The 23,436-nt window shown below is 42.1% G+C and overlaps 1 protein-coding gene across 1 annotated transcript in view; it reads left to right on the forward strand.

The window, feature by feature from the left end:
• Positions 1 to 22,348, forward strand: part of LOC126169612 (Fanconi anemia group I protein-like) — a 277,334-nt gene extending 254,986 nt beyond the window's left edge. Inside the window, exons 24-25 of the mRNA XM_049920656.1 lie at positions 10,722 to 10,823; positions 22,091 to 22,348. Of these exons, the coding sequence (XP_049776613.1) occupies positions 10,722 to 10,823; positions 22,091 to 22,204 (216 nt within the window). The 3' untranslated portion in view covers positions 22,205 to 22,348. The remainder of the gene's footprint in view (positions 1 to 10,721; positions 10,824 to 22,090) is intronic.
• The last annotated feature ends 1,088 nt before the right edge of the window (positions 22,349 to 23,436 follow it).

Here is a 23,436-nt window from a genome sequence, read left to right on the forward strand (position 1 = left end):
TTATACAGAGTATGTAATATACAAATAAAAGGAAACTAAAAGTAAAGCATCACATGTAAATATTTTAAATGCAGGTGCAAATATGGTGGTGGCAGTGGATTTTTTATTTTATTTATTTATTTTTGGCCAGGGGAACTGCTTATCTTCATGTATATAGAAATGGAAATGCATCTTGGTTCAAAGATGATTTTTGAAGGAGTAGGTAATTACTGGCCTGCCCTTTCATCCCAGATTTGTATTTCCCAGAGAACACTGTCATTTTGAAAGTGAACATGGCATACCTGTAAATAAAAACATACAAATCATGGGAAATGCACAACCACGTACTGTAAGCAAAGTTTCTGTACTTTGTAACAGATTTAGCCTTACAAGAGATACCCATGAATGATCATCAGAGCCTTTTCTTGTAATGTCGGTATTATGGCTGTGTAATTGGCCTGCATACACAAAGTGGCCTGCTGTAAAAACACAAGACGACACCCACCTCTGATACAGAGATGTACTCAAATGTGAAACACAGGGAACAGTACAATGGTGAAAATTGCCATGAGCACCAATCAATCATTGCAATAAACTCAACAGAATAACTAAAAACAGCTGGAAGGGGAAAGAAGGTAATTTGTCCCATAGTAAATTACAGGTATTTGTTATTGTAAATGGTGACAAAACAAATGTTCATGGTTTTATAACTTGATCAAAAATCTGATATACAAATTTCACTACAGAGAGAGAGAGAGAGAGAGAGAGAGAGAGAGAGAGAGAGAGAGAGAGACCCCTGAAACACACACACACACACACACACACACACACACACACACACACACACATTCCAGAGAAGCTATGGCGAAAGAAAGTAACATAAATTACTAAAAGTAGTGGATTTATGTAGCTATATAAAAAAATAATTGTGTATCCTCTTTGTTTACTGTTGTAAATGACAGTGCTTTTTGTGGAATATCTGTGAGGCTCTTTTGCATCTTTATGTTTCAACTATTACTTCATAGTCAGTATCTTAATTCAAACACATAAACAAACTGCATTAAGAAAGGTAAAACATTGCCACTTATGTGCAGCATATTAGCAGAAACATGCAGACAGTTGTTTTCAAACAATATAATTGTGTACTTATGAGGGAAGTATAAGACACTTACATTTATCTGAAATTCAGACCCAGGAATTATGACAATTTCAGAAAGAACTGGTAAGTTCCATGTGCATTTTTTTTTACAAATGTGTGTTCAGACATTTTTTTGTATTTGTATCTGCTGATGGAATTTATATAAATCCATGAAAATAAAAAAGTTCCTGTCTTTCCATTTGCTATATTCACCAAATCATGCATTTTTCCTTTTTGTGGAACTCCATTGCTATTTGTAAAGAAAAATAGTTATTTGTGCTTTGTAAAATCAGAAGCATTTTTCACTCAGAGAGTTATGCCCTGACTTACTACGAGGGATTTTGAACATTAGGTTGCTACAGATTTATTAGAGATGTGCTAATATGGTATCTATTCTTAATGTAGTTTTAAATTACTGGATACAGACTTGTACGTAATTTCTTGTTGTATTTCAACAGCCGATTCACTGAATCTTTTTGCAGCAGAAAACTGAACTGAATACTACAGCCAGTCCATATTGAAGTGCTTTATATTTCGGTTATATCACACATCATCAGCCTATTTATTTTATTAGCAACAAATACTAAAGAAGAAATGTTGGGTCATGTGAATGTAAGAAAGCTTATGTTCTTGGTGAGCCCACTTGATGACTTTCAGTTATCAGATTTATATGAATGTCTTCTTGTGCCTGTGGATTAATGAATTTTCATAATGTAAACAAGCTAGTTTGGGTGGGGTCATCAGGCCAGGAAAAAGAATCATGATAAAGTCTTCGTCATTAAAAGTAAACTCTTTTAAGAACTTAAACAAAACTAAACCTCACCCTTGAATGTGAAGAAGGATTAATGTTATTGCTGTCCATTCTTGATAACAATGTCTTCCTCACTGTTTCAGTCTCCGGAAATTTAAATACATCATAATGTCCTCTTTCATTTGACACAGAACAACAAAAAGGGATCATCACAGGTTGATCGAACACACACAAATTGCCAGTCTAGTGCACAGAAAGTAAACAAAAACAAATCACTTAGTAATTACACCCATGAACCAGCTCAATTACAATAAATAGTGTGCAGTGTGAATGTTTACAAGCTTTTGTAGTCTATGCATGATGCCATATTGTAACATCACACTCAACGTAGCACAGGCATTCTTTTTTTACGATGTGCTGCCTCAGGGCACAGATTTTTATTCATGATCTCTGTGGACCCACGCCACCAGCCAGCATTACCATATCAGTGTACAGCATGAGCCAATATTATGTTTAATAGAGGGGTGAACTTGGATACAAATTCTGCATAGAATCTTAAAAACGATTCATTTAGATTCTGGGACCTTGTTCAAGTTTAGTGATTTCATCTCTTTCCAATGCCCATGTCTGTATAACTCATCTTTGCAGTGAAATGAGAATTAAATAGTGGCAGTACTCCTGTATTTCCTTTTGTAAAGTTGTTTGAAAACAGAGCTCGGCATTTCATTTTAGCTTTGATAAATCCCCTTTTACATGCTTATATACCTATTCCACAAAGCAAGTAATATGAGACAGAGTAAATATTTGAGGAAACGATAAAATATATTAAGTGGCTGATAGTCATGGGTGCCTACAGCATCGTAGTTGAAGAGAGAAAGGAAAACAACATTTCTGGAGAATATGACCAGAGCAATGAAGATATGATCAAAACTAAATCATAATTATACAAAGATATAGGACAGAATAATTTTTTGCTAGAAAGGATAATCATGAACATGTTGGATTTATATCATAATCTAATTCTGATAAACAGGAGATTGAAATTTAAAATAAAAAGAAGTGGGGTGTTGAGAACTAAAAGAAGAATGAGATGAAATGGTAATTCTTCAAGGCAGTGACCACTGGGCTAAGAAATATTGCTGTTGGTGGTTCAAAAGAAGAGGAGCAGAATGTAATAATGAAGGGTGTACAGAGCAATTGGATTACTGAAGGAATAATTGGGGTATTGATGATGAAAGTGGGAAATAAAAACCAAAGGGCCAGATAAAAAAATAAAGAAAAAACCGAAATATAAGACACTTATAAATGAAATCAGAAGGGGGGTTTATACCAAAAAGTATAGAGACATACAAAGAATCTGAAAAAGAGATGACTGTAAAACTTGTACACTGCGTATTACAAAATTAAATGGGAGTTCAGGAAAGTAAAATGTAAGTGTGTTAACCAGTGGGATGCAGAAGAGAAAATTCTGCTGAGTGCAGATAGATGACAGGAATACAACAGAGGCCTGGTTTGTATAGTTTAGAAGGGGCATTTCCAAGAGTGATGAGGGAAGGAGAAAAATTTGATGCGACAGTAATAGGTGCTCCAGTTATCAGTCAGTTTTGCAGATCACGAAATCAATTAAATTGCATAAAGTCAGGATTTGATGAAATAGCTCAGTTTATAAAATCTGAGAAGTACGGAAACAAGAAAGTTACTGCTTCTGGTGTTCAAAATTTATAAAACGGGGCGTACAATTAAGTTTATAGAAAACCATTATAACCTCACTGCTGAAAAAGGAAAAAGTGCACGTATATGGGAACTATTTTACAATCAGAAATTTCCTGACCAATCAAAACTTTGTACCAGATCCGAGACCCTTATTTTTTGTGGGCAATGTTTGAAAGGGCACTTTGAGAATGTCAGTATGGGTAAAATTGATTGCTGTCACCATTGGGATCTGGATGACACTAGTTATTAAGAGATTTCTCTGAAAGCAAGCATTGATATAAATATAATAGAAGGAAACATTCCACGTGGGAAAAAATGTATCTATAAACAAAGATGATATGACTTACCAAACGGCGCTGGCACGTCGATAGACACACAAACAAACACAAACATACACACAAAATTCTAGCTTTTGCAACCAACGGTTGCCTCATCAGGAAAGAGGGAAAGAGGGAAAAACGAAAGGATTTGGGTTTTAAGGGAGAGGGTAAGGAGTCATTCCAATCCCGGGAGCGGAAAGACTTACCTTAGGGGAAAAAAGGACGGGTATACACTCGCACGCGCGCACACACACACACACATCCATCCACACATATACAGGCACAAGCAGACATATACAGAGGCAAAGAGTTTGGGCAGAGATGTCAGTCGAGGCGGAAGTGCAGAGGCAAAGATGTTGTTGAATGACAGGTGAGGTATGAGTGGCGGCAACTTGAAATTAGCGGAGATTGAGGCCTGGTGGATAACGGGAAGAGAGGATATATTGAAGAGCAAGTTCCCATCTCCAGAGTTCGGATAGGTTGGTGTTAGTGGGAAGTATCCAGATAACCCGGACGGTGTAACACTGTGCCAAGATGTGCTGGCCGTGCACCAAGGCATGTATAGCCACAGGGTGATCCTCATTACCAACAAACACTGTCTGCCTGTGTCCATTCATGCGAATGGACAGTTTGTTGCTGGTCATTCCCACATAGAATGCGTCACAGTGTAGGCAGGTCAGTTGGTAGATCACGTGGGTGCTTTCACACGTGGCTCTGCCTTTGATCGTGTACACCTTCCGGGCTACAGGACTGGAGTAGGTGGTGGTGGGAGGGTGCATGGGACAGGTTTTACACTGGGGGCGGTTACAAGGGTAGGAGCCAGAGGGTAGGGAATGTGGTCTGGGGATTTCATAGGGATGAACTAAGAGGTTACGAAGGTTAGGTGGACGGCGGAAAGACGCTCTTGGTGGAGTGGGGAGGATTTCATGGAGGATGGATCTCATTTCAGGGCAGGATTTGAGGAAGTCCTATCCCTGCTGGAGAGCCACATTCAAAGCCTGATCCAGTCCTGGAAAGTATCCTGTCACAAGTGGGGCACTTTTGTGGTTCTTCGGTGGGAGGTTCTGGGTTTGAGAGGATGAGGAAGTGGCTCTGGTTATTTGCTTTTGTACCAGGTCGGGAGGGTAGTTGCGGAATGCGAAAGCTGTTGTCAGATTGTTGGTGTAGTGGTTCAGGGATTCCGGACTGGAGCAGATTCGTTTGCCACGAAGACCTAGGCTGTAGGGAAGGGACCGTTTGATGTGGAATGGGTGGCAGCTGTCATAATGGAGGTACTGTTGCTTGTTGGTGGGTTTGATGTGGACGGACGTGTGAAGCTGGCCATTTGACAGGTGGAGGTCAACATCAAGGAAAGTGGCATGGGATTTGGAGCAGGACCAGGTTAATCTGATGGAACCAAAGGAGTTGAGGTCGGAGAGGAAATTCTGGAGTTCTTCTTCACTGTGAGTCCAGATCATGAAGATTTCATCAATAAATCTGTACCAAACTTTGGGTTGGCAGGCCTGGGTAACCAAGAAGTCTTCCTCTAAGCGACCCATGAATAGGTTGGCGTACGAAGGGGCCATCCTGGTACCCATGGCTGTTCCCTTTAATTGTTGGTATGTCTGGTCTTCAAAAGTGAAGAAGTTGTGGGTCAGGATGAGGTAATGAGGAAAGAGGTTTTAGGTAGTGTGGCAGGTGATCGGCGTGAAAGGAAGTGCTCCATCGCAGTGAGGCCCTGGACGTGCTGGATATTTATGTATACGGAAGTGGCATCAATGGTTACAAGGATGGTTCCTGGGGGTAACGGATTGGGTAAGGATTCCAGGCGTTCGAGAAAGTGGTTGGTGTCTTTGATGAAGGTTGGGAGACTGCATGTAATGGGTTGAAGGTGTTGATCTACGTAGGCAGAGATACGTTCTGTGGGGGCTTGGTAACCAGCTACAATGGGGCGGCCGGGATGATTGGGTTTGTGAATTTTAGGTAGAAGGTAGAAGGTAGGGGTGCGGGGTGTTGGTGGGGTCAGGAGGTTGATGGAGTCAGGTGAAAGGTTTTGTAGGGGGCCTAAGGTTCTGAGGATTCCTTGAAGCTCTGCCTGGACATCAGGAATGGGATTACCTTGGCAAACTTTGTATGTGGTGTTGTCTGAAGGCTGACGCAGTCCCCCAGCCACATACTCCCGACGATCAAGTACCACGGTCGTGGAACCCTTGTCCGCCGGAAGAATGACGATGGACCGGTCAGCCTTCAGATCACGGATAGCCTGGGCTTCAGCAGTGGTGATGTTGGGAGTAGGATTAAGGTTTTTTAAGAAAGATTGAGAGGCAAGGCTGGAAGTCAGAAATTCCTGCAAGGTTTGGAGAGGGTGATTTTGAGGAAGAGGAGGTGGGTCCCGCTGTGACGGAGGACGGAACTGTTCCAGGCAAGGTTCAATTTGGATAGTGTCTTGGGGAGTTGGATCATTAGGGGTAGGATTAGGATCATTTTTCTTCGTGGCAAAGTGATACTTCCAGCAGAGAGTACGAGTGTAGGACAGTAAATCTTTGATGAGGGCTGTTTGGTTGAATCTGGGAGTGAGGCTGAAGGTGAGGCCTTTGGATAGGACAGAGGTTTGGCCTTGGATAGGACAGAGGTTTCGGATTGGGAGAGAGGTTTGGAGGAAAGGTTAACTACTGAATTAGGGTGTTGTGGTACCAGATTGTGTTGATTGGAATTTTGAGGTTTTGGAGGGAGTGGAGCTGGAAGTGGGAGATTGAGTAGATGGGAGAGATTGGGTTTGTGTGCAATGAGAGGAGGTTGAGGTTTGCTGGAAAGGTTGTGAAGGGTGAGTGAGTTGCCTTTCCGGAGGTGGGAAACCAGGGGATTGGATAGTTTTTTGAGGTGAAGGGTGGCATGCTGTTCTAATTTGTGGTTGGCCTGTAGGAGGATGCTCTGAACAGCCGGTGAGGATGTGGGAGAGGAAAGATTGAGGACTTCTATTAAGGATAGGAGTTGACGGGTGTGTTCATTGGCTGAGTTGATGTGTAGGTGAAGGATTAGATGGGTGAGGGCAATGGATTGTTCAGTTTGGAACTGGTATAGGGACTGATGGAAAGAAGGGTTGCAGCAGTTCCAAACTGAACAATCCATTGCCCTCACCCACCTAATCCTTCACCTACACATCAACTCAGCCAATGAACACACCCGTCAACTCCTATCCTTAATAGAAGTCCTCAATCTTTCCTCTCCCACATCCACACCGGCTGTTCAGAGCATCCTCCTACAGGCCATCCGCAAATTAGAACAGCATGCCACCCTTCACCTCAAAAAACTATCCAATCTCCTGGTTTCCCACCTCCGGAAAGGCAACTCACTCACCCTTCACAACCTTTCCAGCAAACCTCAACCTCCTCTCATTGCACACAAACCCAGTCTCTCCCATCTACTCAATCTCCCACTTCCAGCTCCACTCCCTCCAAAACCTCAAAATTCCAATCAACACAATCTGGTACCACAACACCCTAATTCAGTAGTTAACCTTTCCTCCAAACCTCTCTCCCAATTCGAAACCTCTGTCCTATCCAAGGCCAAACCGCTGTCCTATCCAAAGGCCTCACCTTCAGCCCCACTCCCAGATTCAACCAAACAGCCCTCATCAAAGATTTACTGTCCTACACTCGTACTCTATGCTGAAAGTATCACTTTGCCACGAAGAAAAATGATCCTAATCCTACCCCTAATGATCCAACTCCCCAAGACACTATCCAAATTGAACCTTGCCTGGAACAATTCCGTCCTCCGTCACAGCGGGCCCCACCTCCTCTTCCTCAAAATCACCCTCTCCAAACCTTGCAGGAATTTCTGACTTCCAGCCTTGCCTCTCAATCTTTCTTAAAAAACCTTAATCCTACTCCCAACATCACCACTGCTGAAGCCCAGGCTATCCGTGATCTGAAGGCTGACCGGTCCATCGTCATTCTTCCGGCGGACAAGGGTTCCACGACCATGGTACTTGATCGTCGGAAGTATGTGGGTGAGGGACTGCGTCAGCCTTCAGACAACACCACATACAAAGTTTGCCAAGGTAATCCCATTCCTGATGTCCAGGCAGAGCTTCAAGGAATCCTCAGAACCTTAGGCCCCCTACAAAACCTTTCACCTGACTCCATCAACCTCCTGACCCCACCGACACCCCGCACCCCTACCTTCTACCTTCTTCCTAAAATTCACAAACCCAATCATCCCGGCCGCCCCATTGTAGCTGGTTACCAAGCCCCCACAGAACGTATCTCTGCCTACGTAGATCAACACCTTCAACCCATTACATGCAGTCTCCCATCCTTCATCAAAGACACCAACCACTTTCTCGAACGCCTGGAATCCTTACCCAATCCGTTACCCCCAGAAACCATCCTTGTAACCATTGATGCCACTTCCTTATACACAAATATCCCGCACGTCCAAGACCTCGCTGCGATGGAGCACTTCCTTTCACGCCGATCACCTGCCACACTACCTGAAACCTCTTTCCTCATTACCTTAGCCAGCTTCATCCTGACCCACAACTTCTTCACTTTTGAAGACCAGACATACCAACAATTAAAGGGAACAGCCATGGGTACCAGGATGGCCCCTTCGTACGCCAACCTATTCATGGGTCGCTTAGAGGAAGACTTCTTGGTTACCCAGGCCTGCCAACCCAAAGTTTGGTACAGATTTATTGATGACATCTTCATGATCTGGACTCACAGTGAAGAAGAACTCCAGAATTTCCTCTCCGACCTCAACTCCTTTGGTTCCATCAGATTAACCTGATCCTACTCCAAATCCCATGCCACTTTCCTTGATGTTGACCTCCACCTGTCAAATGGCCAGCTTCACACGTCCGTCCACATCAAACCCACCAACAAGCAACAGTACCTCCATTATGACAGCTGCCACCCATTCCACATCAAACGGTCCCTTCCCTACAGCCTAGGTCTTCGTGGCAAACTAATCTGCTCCAGTCCGGAATCCCTGAACCATTACACCAACAACCTGACAACAGCTTTCGCATTCCGCAACTACCCTCCCGACCTGGTACAAAAGCAAATAACCAGAGCCACTTCCTCATCCTCTCAAACCCAGAACCTCCCACAGAAGAACCACAAAAGTGCCCCACTTGTGACAGGATACTTTCCGGGACTGGATCAGGCTTTGAATGTGGCTCTCCAGCAGGGATAGGACTTCCTCAAATCCTGCCCTGAAATGAGATCCATCCTTCATGAAATCCTCCCCACTCCACCAAGAGTGTCTTTCCGCCGTCCACCTAACCTTCGTAACCTCTTAGTTCATCCCTATAAAATCCCCAAACCACCTTCCCTACCCTCTGGCTCCTACCCTTGTAACTGCCCCTGGTGTAAAACCTGTCCCATGCACCCTCCAACCACCACCTACTCCAGTCCTGTAGCCCAGAAGGTGTACACGATCAAAGGCAGAGCCACGTGTGGAAGCCCCCACGTGATCTACCAACTGACCTGCCTACACTGTGACGCATTCTATGTGGGAATGACCAGCAACAAACTGTCCATTCGCATGAATGGACACAGGTAGACAGTGTTTGTTGGTAATGAGGATCACCCTGTGGCTGAACATGCCTTGGTGCACGGCCAGCACATCTTGGCACAGTGTTACACCGTCCTGGTTATCTGGATACTTCCCACTAACACCAACCTATCCGAACTCTGGAGATGGGAACTTGCTCTTCAATATATCCTCTCTTCCCGTTATCCACCAGGCCTCAATCTCCGCTAATTTCAAGTTGCCGCCACTCATACCTCACCTGTCATTCAACAACATCTTTGCCTCTGCACTTCCGCCTCGACTGACATCTCTGCCCAAACTCTTTGCCTCTGTATATGTCTGCTTGTGCCTGTATATGTGTGGATGGATATGTGTGTGTGTGCGCGCGCGAGTGTATACCCGTCCTTTTTTCCCCTAAGGTAAGTCTTTCCGCTCCCGGGATTGGAATGACTCCTTACCCTCTCCCTTAAAACCCAAATCCTTTCGTTTTTCCCTCTCCTTCCCTCTTTCCTGATGAGGCAACCGTTGGTTGCAAAAGCTAGAATTTTGTGTGTATGTTTGTGTTTGTTTGTGTGTCTATGGACATGCCAGCGCTTTCGTTTGGTAAGTATAAGCATTGATATATATTGATATATAGATACATTGCAATCAGCTTTTGGACTGGCAAGATGTTGTACATAAGAGATGATGCCCGATGGTGGCAAGTTATTATTGTATCAGGTAGATAGTGAGTGAGAGTTAAAGTGCTGTGGTGGTGATATTTATGTTCAGTAGGACACTACCATTCCATTACTCCCAAATTGTGTCAAGAGTGTGCCATTGAACACTCCATGGATACAGGAGTCCCCACCATGTCTCTCTGGACCAAGTCAGATTGACTAGATTTGAGATGCTGTTGAGAGATGTGCACCTCAAACTGCACTCCAGCCATGGCTATGGGAGTGGTTATGGCTCATAAAGTTTCTCCGGAATTCCCATTGCTTTTGTGAGGCTATACCATTGCTCTTTGCTGCAATTAGGGAAACACATTTATTTATTTATTTATGTCCTAATCAGTTTCCATAAGGTTCTATGACATCTGTATGTAAAGAGAGCTTAAGCCATACTGGGACAAGCTGTAAGGAGAATAGTACTTGCCATATTCTGATTAGTGGGTGGAGTGAATTTCACTTTTGTCCTCTGCACTGAAGATTTGGAGTTTTTATTGGTTCTCCTATTGTACTTACAGCGCCAACTACTGTTATATTAAATGTTCATTGTCAGCTTAAATATTAATTATGGTTTTTTTTTGTGCCAACAGGTAAATCTTATGCAGTATGTCAAACAAAATGCGAGTCGAGATTTCCACATCAGTTCAAAAAAGCTGTGCAAGGCACTTGATCAGCAGCATAAGGATGGAGATGTAAGTAGCCAACTATTTGATTGAGGCATTAATAATCATTATTATAATGGATAAAAATTTGTGAACCATAACATTACCAGACATTTATGAGCTATATGTACTTCAAAAAGAAAATAGTAATTCCAGTCCCAAAGAAAGCAGGTGTTGACAGGTGTGAAAATTACCGAACTATCAGTTTAAAATAGAAAAAACTAGTAGAAGCCTATGTTGGGGAAGATCAGTTTGGATTTCATAGAAATGTTGGAAAACGCAAGACAATACTTGAGCCTATGATTTATCTTAGAAGATAGATTAAGGAAAGGCAAACCTACATTTCTAGCCTTTGTAGACTAGGAGAAAGCTTTTGACAATGTTGACTGGAATACTCCCTTTTAAATTCTGAAGGTGGCAGGGCTCAAATATAGGGAGTGAAAGGCTATTTACAGTTTGTACGGAAACCAGATTGCAGTTATGAGAGTTGAGGGGCATGAAAGAGAAGCAGTGGTTGGGAAGGGAGTGAGACAGGGTTGTAGCCTATCCCCAATGTTATTCAATCTATACATTGAGCAAGCAGTACAGGAAACAAAAGAAAAATTGCGAGCAGGAATTAAAATCCATGGGGGAGAAATAAAAATTTTGAGGTTTGCCGATGACATTGTAATTCTGTCAGAGACAGCAAAGGACCTGGAAGAGCAGCTGAACGGATTGGACAGTATCTTGAATGGAGGCGATAAGATGAACATTAACAAAAGCAAAAGGAGGATAATGGAATGTAGTCGAATTAAGTCGGGTGATGCTGAGGGAATTAGAATAGGAAATAACACACGTAAAGTAGTATATGAGATTTGCTATTTGGGGAGCAAAATAACTGATATTGAATATAGATTTAAGTGTCAAGAAGTCTTTTCTCAAAGTATTAGTATGGAGTGTAGCTGTGTATGGATGTGAAATGTGGACGATAAATGGTTTAGACAAGAAGAGAATAGAAGCTTTCGAAATGTGGTGCTACAGAAGAATGTTGAAGATAAGATGGGTAGATCATGTAACTAATGAGGAGGTACTGAATAGAACTGGGGAGAAGGGGAATTTGTGGCACAACTTGTCTAGAAGAAGGGATAAGTTGGTAGGATGTGTTCTGAGGCATCAAGGGATCACCGATTTAGTTTTGGAGGGCAGCGTGGAGGGTGAAAACCATAGAGGGAGACCAAGAGATGAATACACTAAGCGGATTCAAAAGAATGTAGGGTACAGAAGAAGCTTCCGCAGGGTAGAGTAGCATGGAGAGTTGCGCCAAACCAGTCTCTGGACGTGAAGACCACAACAACATATATTACATGTCTCTCCTGAGAGTGCAAACATAGTGCTGGATTGCAACAGCGATGTATTCCAGTCCTAACATGTAATCCTCATGACTCCTATATAAATGTATAGAATAGAGTATGCTTAGTTGGATGCGACAGTGTCTATATATGAGCCTGAGAGCTGCATAACTCTTATGATAAGTCTTTGCTGTGCTGACATGGAAATGAAATGACTGTTGGGGAAGAGCAGATTGCAGGTAGATTCCACTTCAAAACACTGTTGACTGGCTGTGGGGAAAACTAGCATATTGTATGTGTGTAGGTGTGTCTCACTCAGTCTTCTAACTGAACACCACATCTAGGTGAGAATAACATAATGAATGAAAGTCAGTTACTGTTGAGCATTGCTGGCAGCAACAGTTCTCATGGTGCTGTATGACATGTTGATGCTGTGCAAGTGATACTGTGCCAGATGTTGCGGAGGGTGTCTGACGTGGCTGTATCGTTACTCACGTGGTGCGACAGGTGGATGGTTGGTGGCAGCAGCTTATTGAAGTCTTGTCCATCTCATATCGAATCCTAAGGTGGGAGTGATATGGGCTATCTGTGTTCGTCCTCATTCTAGTTAACTTGAGTGTCAACGTTCAAGTGTGTAGAGGTGGTCCTGTCAACCACAGATAGGAAGTATTGAAATCCTTCCAACTCCAGCAGAGCACGGACAATGTCAAGTTGGACATGCCAGAACCAAGTCTTTGGGATGGGGAAGCATCTGAGGTGAGGCTGTGTGTGACAGTCTATCTTGCTTCGCTGGTGTATGAGGCAGCTTTGTGCCCAGTGATGACAGTCTCATTTGACGTTAGCCCATAGGAGTCTGTCCATCACTAGGCGGACACTTGCTGCCAGGGTGACTCGTGTTATGTAACCTTTTGAATATCTCATGGCAAATCCTAAGCGGCACCAGTGGTTGTGATCTGTTCTGCAAAACTTTGCAGAGCTGTGTTGCTTGAGACTGGGGAGAGCCCAACGTTTGATGGTAAGGTTTATGTCATGGTTGTTCATTTGTTCAGCTGGCATGTGCTCATTATCATATTGGAGAGAAATTGTATGGCTTCTTGAAAGATAATCTGCAATGATATTGTCTACTGCATGAATATGACATGTTGGTGGTGTACTGTGCAATACCGTCTGATTTGGCATGGACTGCCTTCCTGGGATGATTTCTTGATGGCATCCACCAGAGGTTTTGTTTTCTGTTCTTAGTCACTTGGTGCCCCTCAATATCTTCACAAAAGTGTTTGACTGCCAAAAATACCGTGAAGAGATCTTGATTGAAAGCTGACCACTTAGATTGCGAGGAAGGTAGTCTCTTCTTGAAGAACTGAAGTGTTTGAGGGCACACTGTCAACCACCTGCTGAAACACAGGCCCACACCACAGAGTCACTCACATTGGTTGTATGGGTGAGTTGTGGCAAAGCGATGTTTATGCTAAACAGTTCTTTGCCCTATTGAATGCTTCTGTCATCTGTGTGGGCCATGTGACTTTCTTTTTCCAGTGTTTATCTTTGCCAGCTGCAGCATTCATGAGAGGAGTGTGCAATGCAACTGCATGAGGAAGATGTTGCCAATAGAAGTTAAGGGATACAGGAGTTTCATGTGTTCCACTGTCACTTTGATGCGTGGCATATTGAGTGTATGGCCTAAGAGTGTCATTTCCGTTTGTCAAGGTTATGACATTGTTTCATTAATGACAACACCACCTTCTTGTAATGCAGCTAGAACTTCTTATAGGTGATGCGAATGTTCATCATAGGTGCTTGAGAAGATAATTTTGCCAACAAGATAGGTGTAGCAGTATGGAAATTGTAGGTGTAGTCTGACAGTAAAACATTAACATGTTTGTGCTTCAGTCTTGAGGCCGTATGGCATGAAGAAATACTCATTCAGTCGAAATGGGGTGATGGTCGCCAATTTCGGGATGTCGTCAGGGTGCATTTGTAAATAACCCCGCTTACAGCCAATAACACTGAATACCAGTGCACCAGCAAGCATGTGCGTCAAGTCTTGGATGTTAGGTATAGGGTAACAGTCATGCACAGTTCTGGAGTTGAGTACCCTATAATCTCCATAAAGTCGGACCGAACTGTCTTTCTTAGGCACGGGCTTAATATGGAAGCCGACGAGCTGTCTGAGGGTCAGATGGTGCCCACGTCCAAAAATTCTTGTATCATGTTTCTAGCAGTCTGTCAGTCTTCAGGGCACAAAAAGCAAGGTTTGTGGGGAACGGGAGGATCATTGTTGGTCATGATTTGGTGCACAGTTCCATCTCACACTGGACGTGTGTGAGCCTTAGTGCAGGAGGTGGGCAGCTTGGTTTCACTGTTTACAGATACTGCGCAATATGGTGTACTGACCTTGTGATTGTTGCTGGTTGCTGTCGGAATGTACTGCGGCGAGGTGACTGTTGTGCATAGAATGTGGCTGGGTGGAGAGGGCATGGTTAAAGGCAGTGCACCAGCCAGCTGTTGAGAGCATAGGACTCATAAGTTTTCTTGCACCAATGTGAGCACTGTCTCTGTCTCCCTAATGTGATACTAGGGACCTGTGTCTTCAATGTGTAGCATATGTGATTCTGTGTTGCAGTCGACATATCGGTGGTGGGTAGCAAGAATATCGTCTGTCAACTCGGTGCACTTGCATTGTGTCTGAAGAGGAGCCGTTAGTGGTGAGGCATTTGGGTGAATGGGGCTCAATAGTCTTGGTCGTAGCGAAAAGTCCTTTGATGGGATTCCTGGCTGTGTGGCGCTTCAGTGCCAATCGTACTACATTGGGGGAGAGCTGGAAGAACTGTAGAAATCCCATGCCGATTTCTGTTACATAGAAAGCCAAGGTGCATTTAAGATTCATTGACAGGTGAATGGTGTGTGGAATAGTGTTTTAAACTGGTATCTCCAAGTTGTTAACAAAGTGAAGCAAGATTGCTGATGTCAGTTCGAAGGTTAATGTGCTGCTGTGTGGTAAGGAGTGGATGCAAGAGCCCATATCAACTAAAAAGTGCTGACAAGTAGTGAGGTCAGAAATGAAAAGGCATCCTCGTTTGGTCATCGTAGGGGCAACATGAGTTTGTGGTATGTGCGGACGAGGTAGGTGACTTTGGCAGTTGGAGTGGGCTGAAGTGCCTATTTCAATACGCTGACATCATTTGGGAACTCGCAAGCAGTGAGACACTTGGGAGCAGTACATTGAAATTGACTGTGGAACCAACAGGTCAATGGCTTTGGACCACCTGTGACATGACGTGCATCATTGCTCTGTGGTGCAGACTAGGTAGTTACGTCGTGGCATGCCATCGGCTGCTAAGGAAGCATGACGTCACCCTTGTGTTGTGTTGAGTTGACTCGGCTAGAAACAGGCAGCATGCGGGCCGTCATTACAGTGTTGCACAGGGTGTCTGTTAAATATTCGCCAGTGGTGTATCAAGGAAACATGGTCTGGCAATGTGAGTTATTTTTCTAGAGGTTTGGACCCATGTGCAATTGGTACCAGTTGCAACTTGGTTAATAACTTGATGACCAAAAGGGTCCATAAGGTCATACCTGGTATAAAAGTGCGACCAGCAGTTTTGCAGAGGTGATGCCAAAGTTGTGACGGCTTGTTGTGGATATGCTGTTCGTTCATAGATTCTTGCTGTTGTTCTGGAGTTCAAGAAAGTCACTGCATGAGAGAAGTCTTTGCTGTGCTGTATGTGCTTGCATGTGGTAGTGGCAGGATAAGGTAGCAGTTTACTTCCATCTGTCCCACCAGATGGCAGAGCAGGTTAATGTATTTTGAATCATCATGTAAAACTGCTAGTGCTTTCAAAATGCTGTCCACTGTTGTGTACCAAAAAAGCCAAATGGGCAGGATTAACCTCGGAGGTGAGGCTGAAGAGATAATTGTAGCATTGTTCATTGTACTAAGCAAAACAGCCGCCAGTTGTTCCCGGCACACAACTGATTGTGACGACACAGTAAGCCGTTGCTCCCATCCAATTCATGGCATACAAGACACAAAGGTGATGTTACGATTATGTTGCAAATTATGTTGCAAATTTAAAAGCACTGTCTGTGGTAGCATTGTACTCAGTCCAAGAGCAGATTTGTTGTGGCCATCATTGTTGACGATTAATTAGGCTGGTGTTGTCCGTAGGTACGATGCGTGAATTGGTGATGGACTTGGTTTTTGCTGCTGTATTTGCACAATGATGACACTGCACAGCCTGCATTACAATCCTGTTGACACCGTAATCCAGATGCGGCATGATGGGTGATGCATTATGTAATGGCCACATTGTCGTGATGTAATATGACTGACTGAACGAACGTGGATTTGCAAATTTATTGCACGTTTCGTGACAGACACGGGGCCACCAGTGTGAGAAGAGTTAACCACAGTGTGATAGGGACTGCTTCCAGTCATACAAGGCACAATTATCGTAACGTACGTTTCATTCGCAAGAGCAGCGCTACATGTGTTCATACCGAAAATTGGTGCAAAATGCACTGTTCTCCCTCTCACTCTGTCCAAAATTCGTCCACTTCCCACCGGCCAGATATGTTGGAGTCTTGCGTAGAAGCTGATATGTCAACAAGTTTCTGTCTGCAAGTTCCATCTACAACCTCATGGTAGCAGGCACCTGAAGTAGTGGTGAGCAGGACAGAGAGCATCACCAAGTTTGTTCCCTAATTGGTTGTTGCTGTGGTAGCTGTACTGTAAACAGTTAGCTACTATCACAGTGTTCTGTTCCAGGTGAGTTGGTACACAAATCTTAAGTTGTGCCGTACATATTAATTACATAGTAAATAGTAGGTCTGGTTCTGTACAGAGTCTCTCGGACAGTACTTACTGCTCTTGGAATGTGTGTCACTCATTCCTCCTCCACTCAATGTTGTGCAAGTAGTTCATATCAATTATATTTACGTAACAAAATACCACTGTGGAATTTCCAATACTTCAAAGGCAGTTGAGATTTCCTCACTCTCCACTCTTTCGCCGTAACGGAACCCATCTTTTGCTTATTTGCCAGTGATCTAATTTCGCCATAACAGCAAGGATTGTTTCTACACTGAACCATTCATTCTGCATTTCTGCCCATGTAGACACTGCTCAGTATGGTCGATGACTTAATTCTTAGAAGTGTGTGTATATTTCGTACCAGGTAATCACTTTTGGGATTGAGTAGTGAACTAAAGAGGTGCTCGGAAAGACTAGCAGCTGCATGAAGATATTTATTTGGACATTACTATGCTGTGTTGAACATGATAAATTAGGATAATGCAACGGAGCAGTTCCTGTTGTCTGATCACCATGAAGCCGAGGTATGCCTTGGTGATACAAGGGGAGCAACTCAGAAATAATACACAATCATGATGATACACAGCCTGGTCAGGAAAAAAAAATCAGTAGTGGAAATCAGTCACATCTTTCATCATAAAGAGGGAAGCTCAGATGACATTTAAGAGAAAGGGTAACAAAATCACAACCACCTTTCTGCTGAAGGCTCACTAAAATAACTGCACACAAGGGGGGGGGGGGGGGGGGGAGACACAGTTACTGTTATTTTCCAGTTATTTCAAACACATAATTGATCCTAGGTTGCTTCCTCGATAGGTACCAAAGATAATTGACTGCTTTCAATAAATTATCAGTATGGGCAGCAAATCTGCAGAATGTTTCATAAAGAGACTCCCATTAAGTGACTTCCTCAGCCTTAAGGAAATATAAAGAAAAATATGTAGCTAAAATATTATTCAGTTTTGTGAGTGGGTCTTGAGATGATTCCTTTTCATTTTTGTATTGTTTCCTATGTGACTTTTGTTTTCTGCTGTTCAGTTCTGAATTATGTAGTGATGTCCTGATGATGTTTTTCCAATACAAAAGCAGTATTGGAGGAGCTAACAGGAAAGGCAACTTTAAATTCTTTTCAAATAATCAGCTCCATTTTTCTTACTATTTGAGTTATTCAAATTATAGTTTTAATTTTGACAGTGCTTCAAATGAAGTACAATATTGCCAGTTTTAAGACTGTGTGTGATTCCTGGATGTCACATCTCACCATAAATGGGGTGATTCTGTGATTGTAATGATAAGACAAACTTTCAGGGATAAGGGAGGGACGGTCAATTTTATAAGAAAAGTCTTGTACTGCAGGCTCTTTGTTTTCCATATTTTGGGAGGAGGTAGTATGAATCAAAACAAGAAAAAAATGTCTAGTGAAAATGCGCTATAAAGTGAATTCTTAAGAGCTGTGATCACTTGAGCATTAGAAGATGTGTGTTTAACAGTACCTCTTAAGGTGTGCATTTTAGCATGTTTACTAGACTTTTATGATACACGTACCCATCTCCATCATCCATGAGAGCTTTTAATGTCATTACGGATCCTGTATACCTGAAAATATAGACTGCAATAAAAGCAAAAGATAGATTGTTGCCATAGAAATGACACATTAGGTTGCGGACAGGCAAAACAAAAATACACTTACACTTAAGCTTTCAGCTAAAATCTTTATCAGAAAAGGATATGCACACTCACATTCATTTACACAAGCAAGCTCACCTTACACACACACACACACACACACACACACACACACACACACACTTATAGTTAGTGATATTGTGTAGACCTGATATTGCAGCACCCTGTGAGCCTGCTGTTGTCAAGATAAACAACAACTAATATTGTTCAGCAGTAAGTTTAAATCTGTGATGGGTATATCACCACCAAAACACCACATTAACTAGAGGGCAGCACAGTGTAATTAAAATGAAGTAGTATATCATCAGTGCTGTATCACAGCAACAGTCATTAAAAAAGAGGTTGTCCAGTGTATCGTAATAGAGCAAGTGCTGGAACCCATACTGAATGAGGTAAGACCATCCAGCTCTATTTGGAAAGTTGTGTGGTAGCCATATCTCAATTGTTTCAGATATTTACAAAGTAAAATCACTGGCTGGGCAGTGCTAGGATAGTGCTGACTAATGACTGGTGCTTACCATAATATGCTATATGCAAGTGAACTACATGACCAAAAAGCCACATCATGTCTGAAATTTTAAAAATAGTGTGTCATTTTTTACTTTCATATAACAAAGCTGAAGCCTGAAAAAAATTTTAACGGCTGCCAATATGAATAACTTATGAGTAGATATCTTCAGTGGTCTGAAGCAACTTAAGTCAGTCAGTAAAGACAAGTCTTCACTCCAGATTGTATATGAATCATGCTTCTTTCCAAGAATGCTGATAAAATAGCTCAATGCAATCATATACAACTGCACTCTTGAATAAAGATACATATCTAAAGATTGGGAAGTTGCACAGGTCACACCAATACACAAGAAAGAAAATAGAAGCAATCCATTGATTTGTAGACCCACATCACTGTCACTGATTACAATAGAGTTTTGGAATATATACTGTTCATGAACATTAGGAATTATCTTGAAGAAAACTATCTATTGACACATAGCCAACACAGTTTCAGGAAATGTTATTCTTGTGAAACACAACTGGCTCTTCATTCTTGCAGAGTGATGAATGCCGTCTGCAGTTGATTCCATATTTCTTGATTTCCAGAAGATTTTTGACACTGTTCGTGACAAGTGTCTTCTAATCAAATTATATGCCTATGGACTATCAACCCACTTGTGTGACTGGATCTGTTATTTCCTGTCAGAAAGGTCACAGTTCTTAGTAGTTAATGGGAATCCATCAAGTGAAACAGAAGTTGTTTCTGGGATTCCTCAAGGAAATGTTATATACCCAATAATATTCTTAATCTTTTGAAATGTCTTAGAAGACAATCTGAGCAGTCTTCTTAGATTGTTTGCAGATGATGCTGTTGCTTACCATCTAGTAAACTCACCAGAAGATCAATATGAAATCAAAAACTCTGAATTGTGTAACTAGTGGCAGTTGACTCTAAACAGTTTAAAATGTGAGGTCCTCCATTACATTTTGGTTACATGATACACCGTACAAATTTAAAGGTTATTTTTGAAATAAATACCTAGGGAATTAAATCACAAATGTTGTGGGAAAGGCAAACCAAAGATTGCATTTTATTGACAGAACTCGTAGAAAACAGAAAAAAATCTAGTAAGACATCAGCGGCTACATTGATTTGGCCGCCCTCCTCCGGAAAATCACCAGATTGACACTGAAAAATTTCAAAGAAGGGCAGCTCGTTTTGTGTTACCATGAAATAAGGGATAGAGCGTAATGGGTATGAAAAGCCAGTTGGGGTACAATCATTAAAAAAAAAAGGGTGTTTTTCATTGTGGTGAAATCTTTTCAAAAAATTTTAGTCATCAACTTTCTCTTCCAAATGCAAAAATATGAGTGTTGCTCAGAAAGTAAGGTCCATAGTTTCCATATTGTTTAAATGTTTGTCATAACATTCTACAAGCTCTTGTATCCCTATGTCATAGACATCTGCCGCCTTTGATGTTAACCACTCTTTAACTGCTGCTTTCACCTCGTCATCTGTTGGGAAGCACTTGCTGCTGAGAAACTCCTTTAGGTAGTAGAACAAGTGAAAATCGCTCAGTGCCAACTCTGGTCTGTGTGGTGTGTGGACATTCTGTTCCTACCCAAAAAATCAGATCAGATTTTGGGTGTGAATGGCAGAATGGGCGACTGACGCCATTCCATTGAGAGACGTTTTGACACCTGAGGTCATGTGAGAATTCCACATCTCATTACCTGTGACACTGTTCTTTAAAAATTGATAACCTTCCTTGTGATAACGGTCCTAAAAATCAAGAGTATAAGCCATTCTTTCCATTTCATATTTATCAGTAAGCAGCCTAGAAACCTAATGTGTGCACAATTTGGGAAGCTGCAACTTTTCAGAGATAATTCTGTCCAGAGTTGTTCTACCCACATTCGGAAATTCCAAAGCTAAAGTTGAAATTGTGAACCATAGGTCTTCACAAATCTTTTTGCTCACAGCTTTGATCAAATCTTCAAAGATCACTGATAGTTGGTATCATCGTGGAGCATTCGAGACATTTTTCCATCTGTCCTTGAAAGCACACTTCCACTTGGCACTTTGTTGTTGCTGATCACATTGGGGCTGTAATCTCACTTATCTGTTTATGAACTTGTGCTGCTGCTGCAAAGTTCCTTGCTACCAAAAACTGAAACCTTGACCTTATTTCATAGTCGGTGGGCTGATCCGTTGCTTTAAACATTTTGAACAGACACTGTAAACAGCACACTCAACAATACCAATACAAATGGTGTCAGTTGACAAGCAAAGCATGCAAGTGTTGTTTTGCATGGGTGTTCAGTATTCGCACAACATTCAGTTAGCTACTGCCATTTGGACCTTACTGTCCATAATCCTCACATTTTGTTGATTCTCACCTACATAGGGAGAATTAACCATCCTGATAAAATAAATCGTAGCTCCCAAGGATACATTAGGTTATTTTTCCCATGTGCTATTAGAGAGTGAAATAGTCAAAAAATAGTCTAAAATTGTTTCTCTGAACCCTCTGCGAAGCACTTAAGTGTGCATTGCAGAATAGTCACACGAAATTAGGTGGAATTTATTTATTTTGGGTGTGCAGTGTTAAATTCTTGCTGTAAGTGTTCCACATCCCAAGGAGTAAATAAATATAGGATTCAAGATAAAGCTCATAATTTGAAATTTTGCAATTGAGGCTGTTTGTATGCTATTCACTTAATTGCACAGTGCTAGGTCAATATCATCCAACCAAATCATGTGTTGCATTCATGATTAACAAACAGGGGAGTATTCATTATTAAGAAAGAAGTTAGCAAATTCTACTGCAGTGAAAACAAATTTGTTGCTATGTGTTTGCTAAATAACACATTTAAATGTTCAGTTTCAGTGCATAGGTAATGAGTCATTAGTTATTTTTATTTTTTTATTTTATTTTATTTTTTTCCCATTATGACCTTATTCATTATATTTTCAGAATGACACAAGCGTAACAACAGCTGATGACAGTAGAAGAGATGGAGACGATGGCATTCCAGTGTCTGCTGCTGAGGAAAGGCATCCCCCAACAAAAAAACAACGCACTAAATAATACAATGGGGTTTTCTGTGCGACTACATCTCCATTAATTTTTCTATATTGTATTTTTTTATCAAGTTAGATAAGTTGTTCTTCACTGCACTGTATTGTAGATAAATTTGTACAAACAGTTCGACTCTTTAATAAATGTACAGTATCCCAGTACCGCTTGCAGGTGATGAAAGAATAAATTACATTTCGTCAGGCCGGCTGCTGTGGCCGAACGATTCTAGGCGCTTCAGTCCAGAACTGTGCTGCTGCTGCAGTCGCAGGTTCGAATCCTGCCTCGGACATGGATGTGTGTGATCTTAGGTTAGTTAAATTTAAGTAGTTCTAAGTCTAGGGGATTGATGACCTCAGATGTTAAGTCCCATCGTGCTTAGATCCATTTGAATATTTCATCAGCCAACATTTGAACATTCCTACTGACAGCAAGAACAAAAGGGTAGCATAATTATTTATTAATAAGGAATAACATTTCTATCTAATTCCCTGAAGACTTTAAGAAAAGGAACATGCAAAAAAAGTGTGCTGGTGTACCCTCTAAAATTGCAACATTAGTGATTTTCCAATACCTTCTTCTGATTCTACAACTAGACACAAAAACTTTGAAGTTGTAAGAATACCAAAGAGCCTGACAGTACCATTACCTATACCTGTACCTAAACAATGTTAATTAGAGCAAAGTGAAAAGCCAAGTTATATGTGTTTCAGATTTTAAATTAAACTTCTGGTCTCCTTAATCAGTGGTCACATGAAGCATTTCTCAGGTTGGAGGAGCAGTGTTTTAACATATTGACTGCCACAAGCCTGCTGCCAGCCACAGCAGAGCCTCACACCTGACATTGTGTGCTTGGCAGTGAAACATCCATCAATATGTGTGTGGCAGCCATTGTATTAAATCCCTGTCTGACTATCCAGATTTAGATTATCAAGGGTTTCCCTGCACTGCTTAAGGTAGGCACTGATGGATAGGCTACCTTCCTGGTGATACCATTGCAATCGTTCTGTGCATGCACCAGCTGTGGCGACCTCTGCCTGTGATATCCTAACCAGTGTAGTTCGATTTTGTATGCTACAGCCCAGCTGCCCGACTTCCCACCCGTCAGCTTTTTGGCAACCAGTGCTGATCTGTGTTTGTGCGCAGCTGGGTGCCTGCCATTGAGCATGCAAGCTGGAACAGTCTAGTTTAACGTGTTTGCCAGGATGATGGCTTTGAAAAGGAGATGGCCAAGGGAGCTGGAA

This window comes from Schistocerca cancellata, chromosome 1, assembly GCF_023864275.1.
Source record: "Schistocerca cancellata isolate TAMUIC-IGC-003103 chromosome 1, iqSchCanc2.1, whole genome shotgun sequence".
Classification (NCBI taxonomy): Eukaryota; Metazoa; Arthropoda; class Insecta; order Orthoptera; family Acrididae; genus Schistocerca; species Schistocerca cancellata.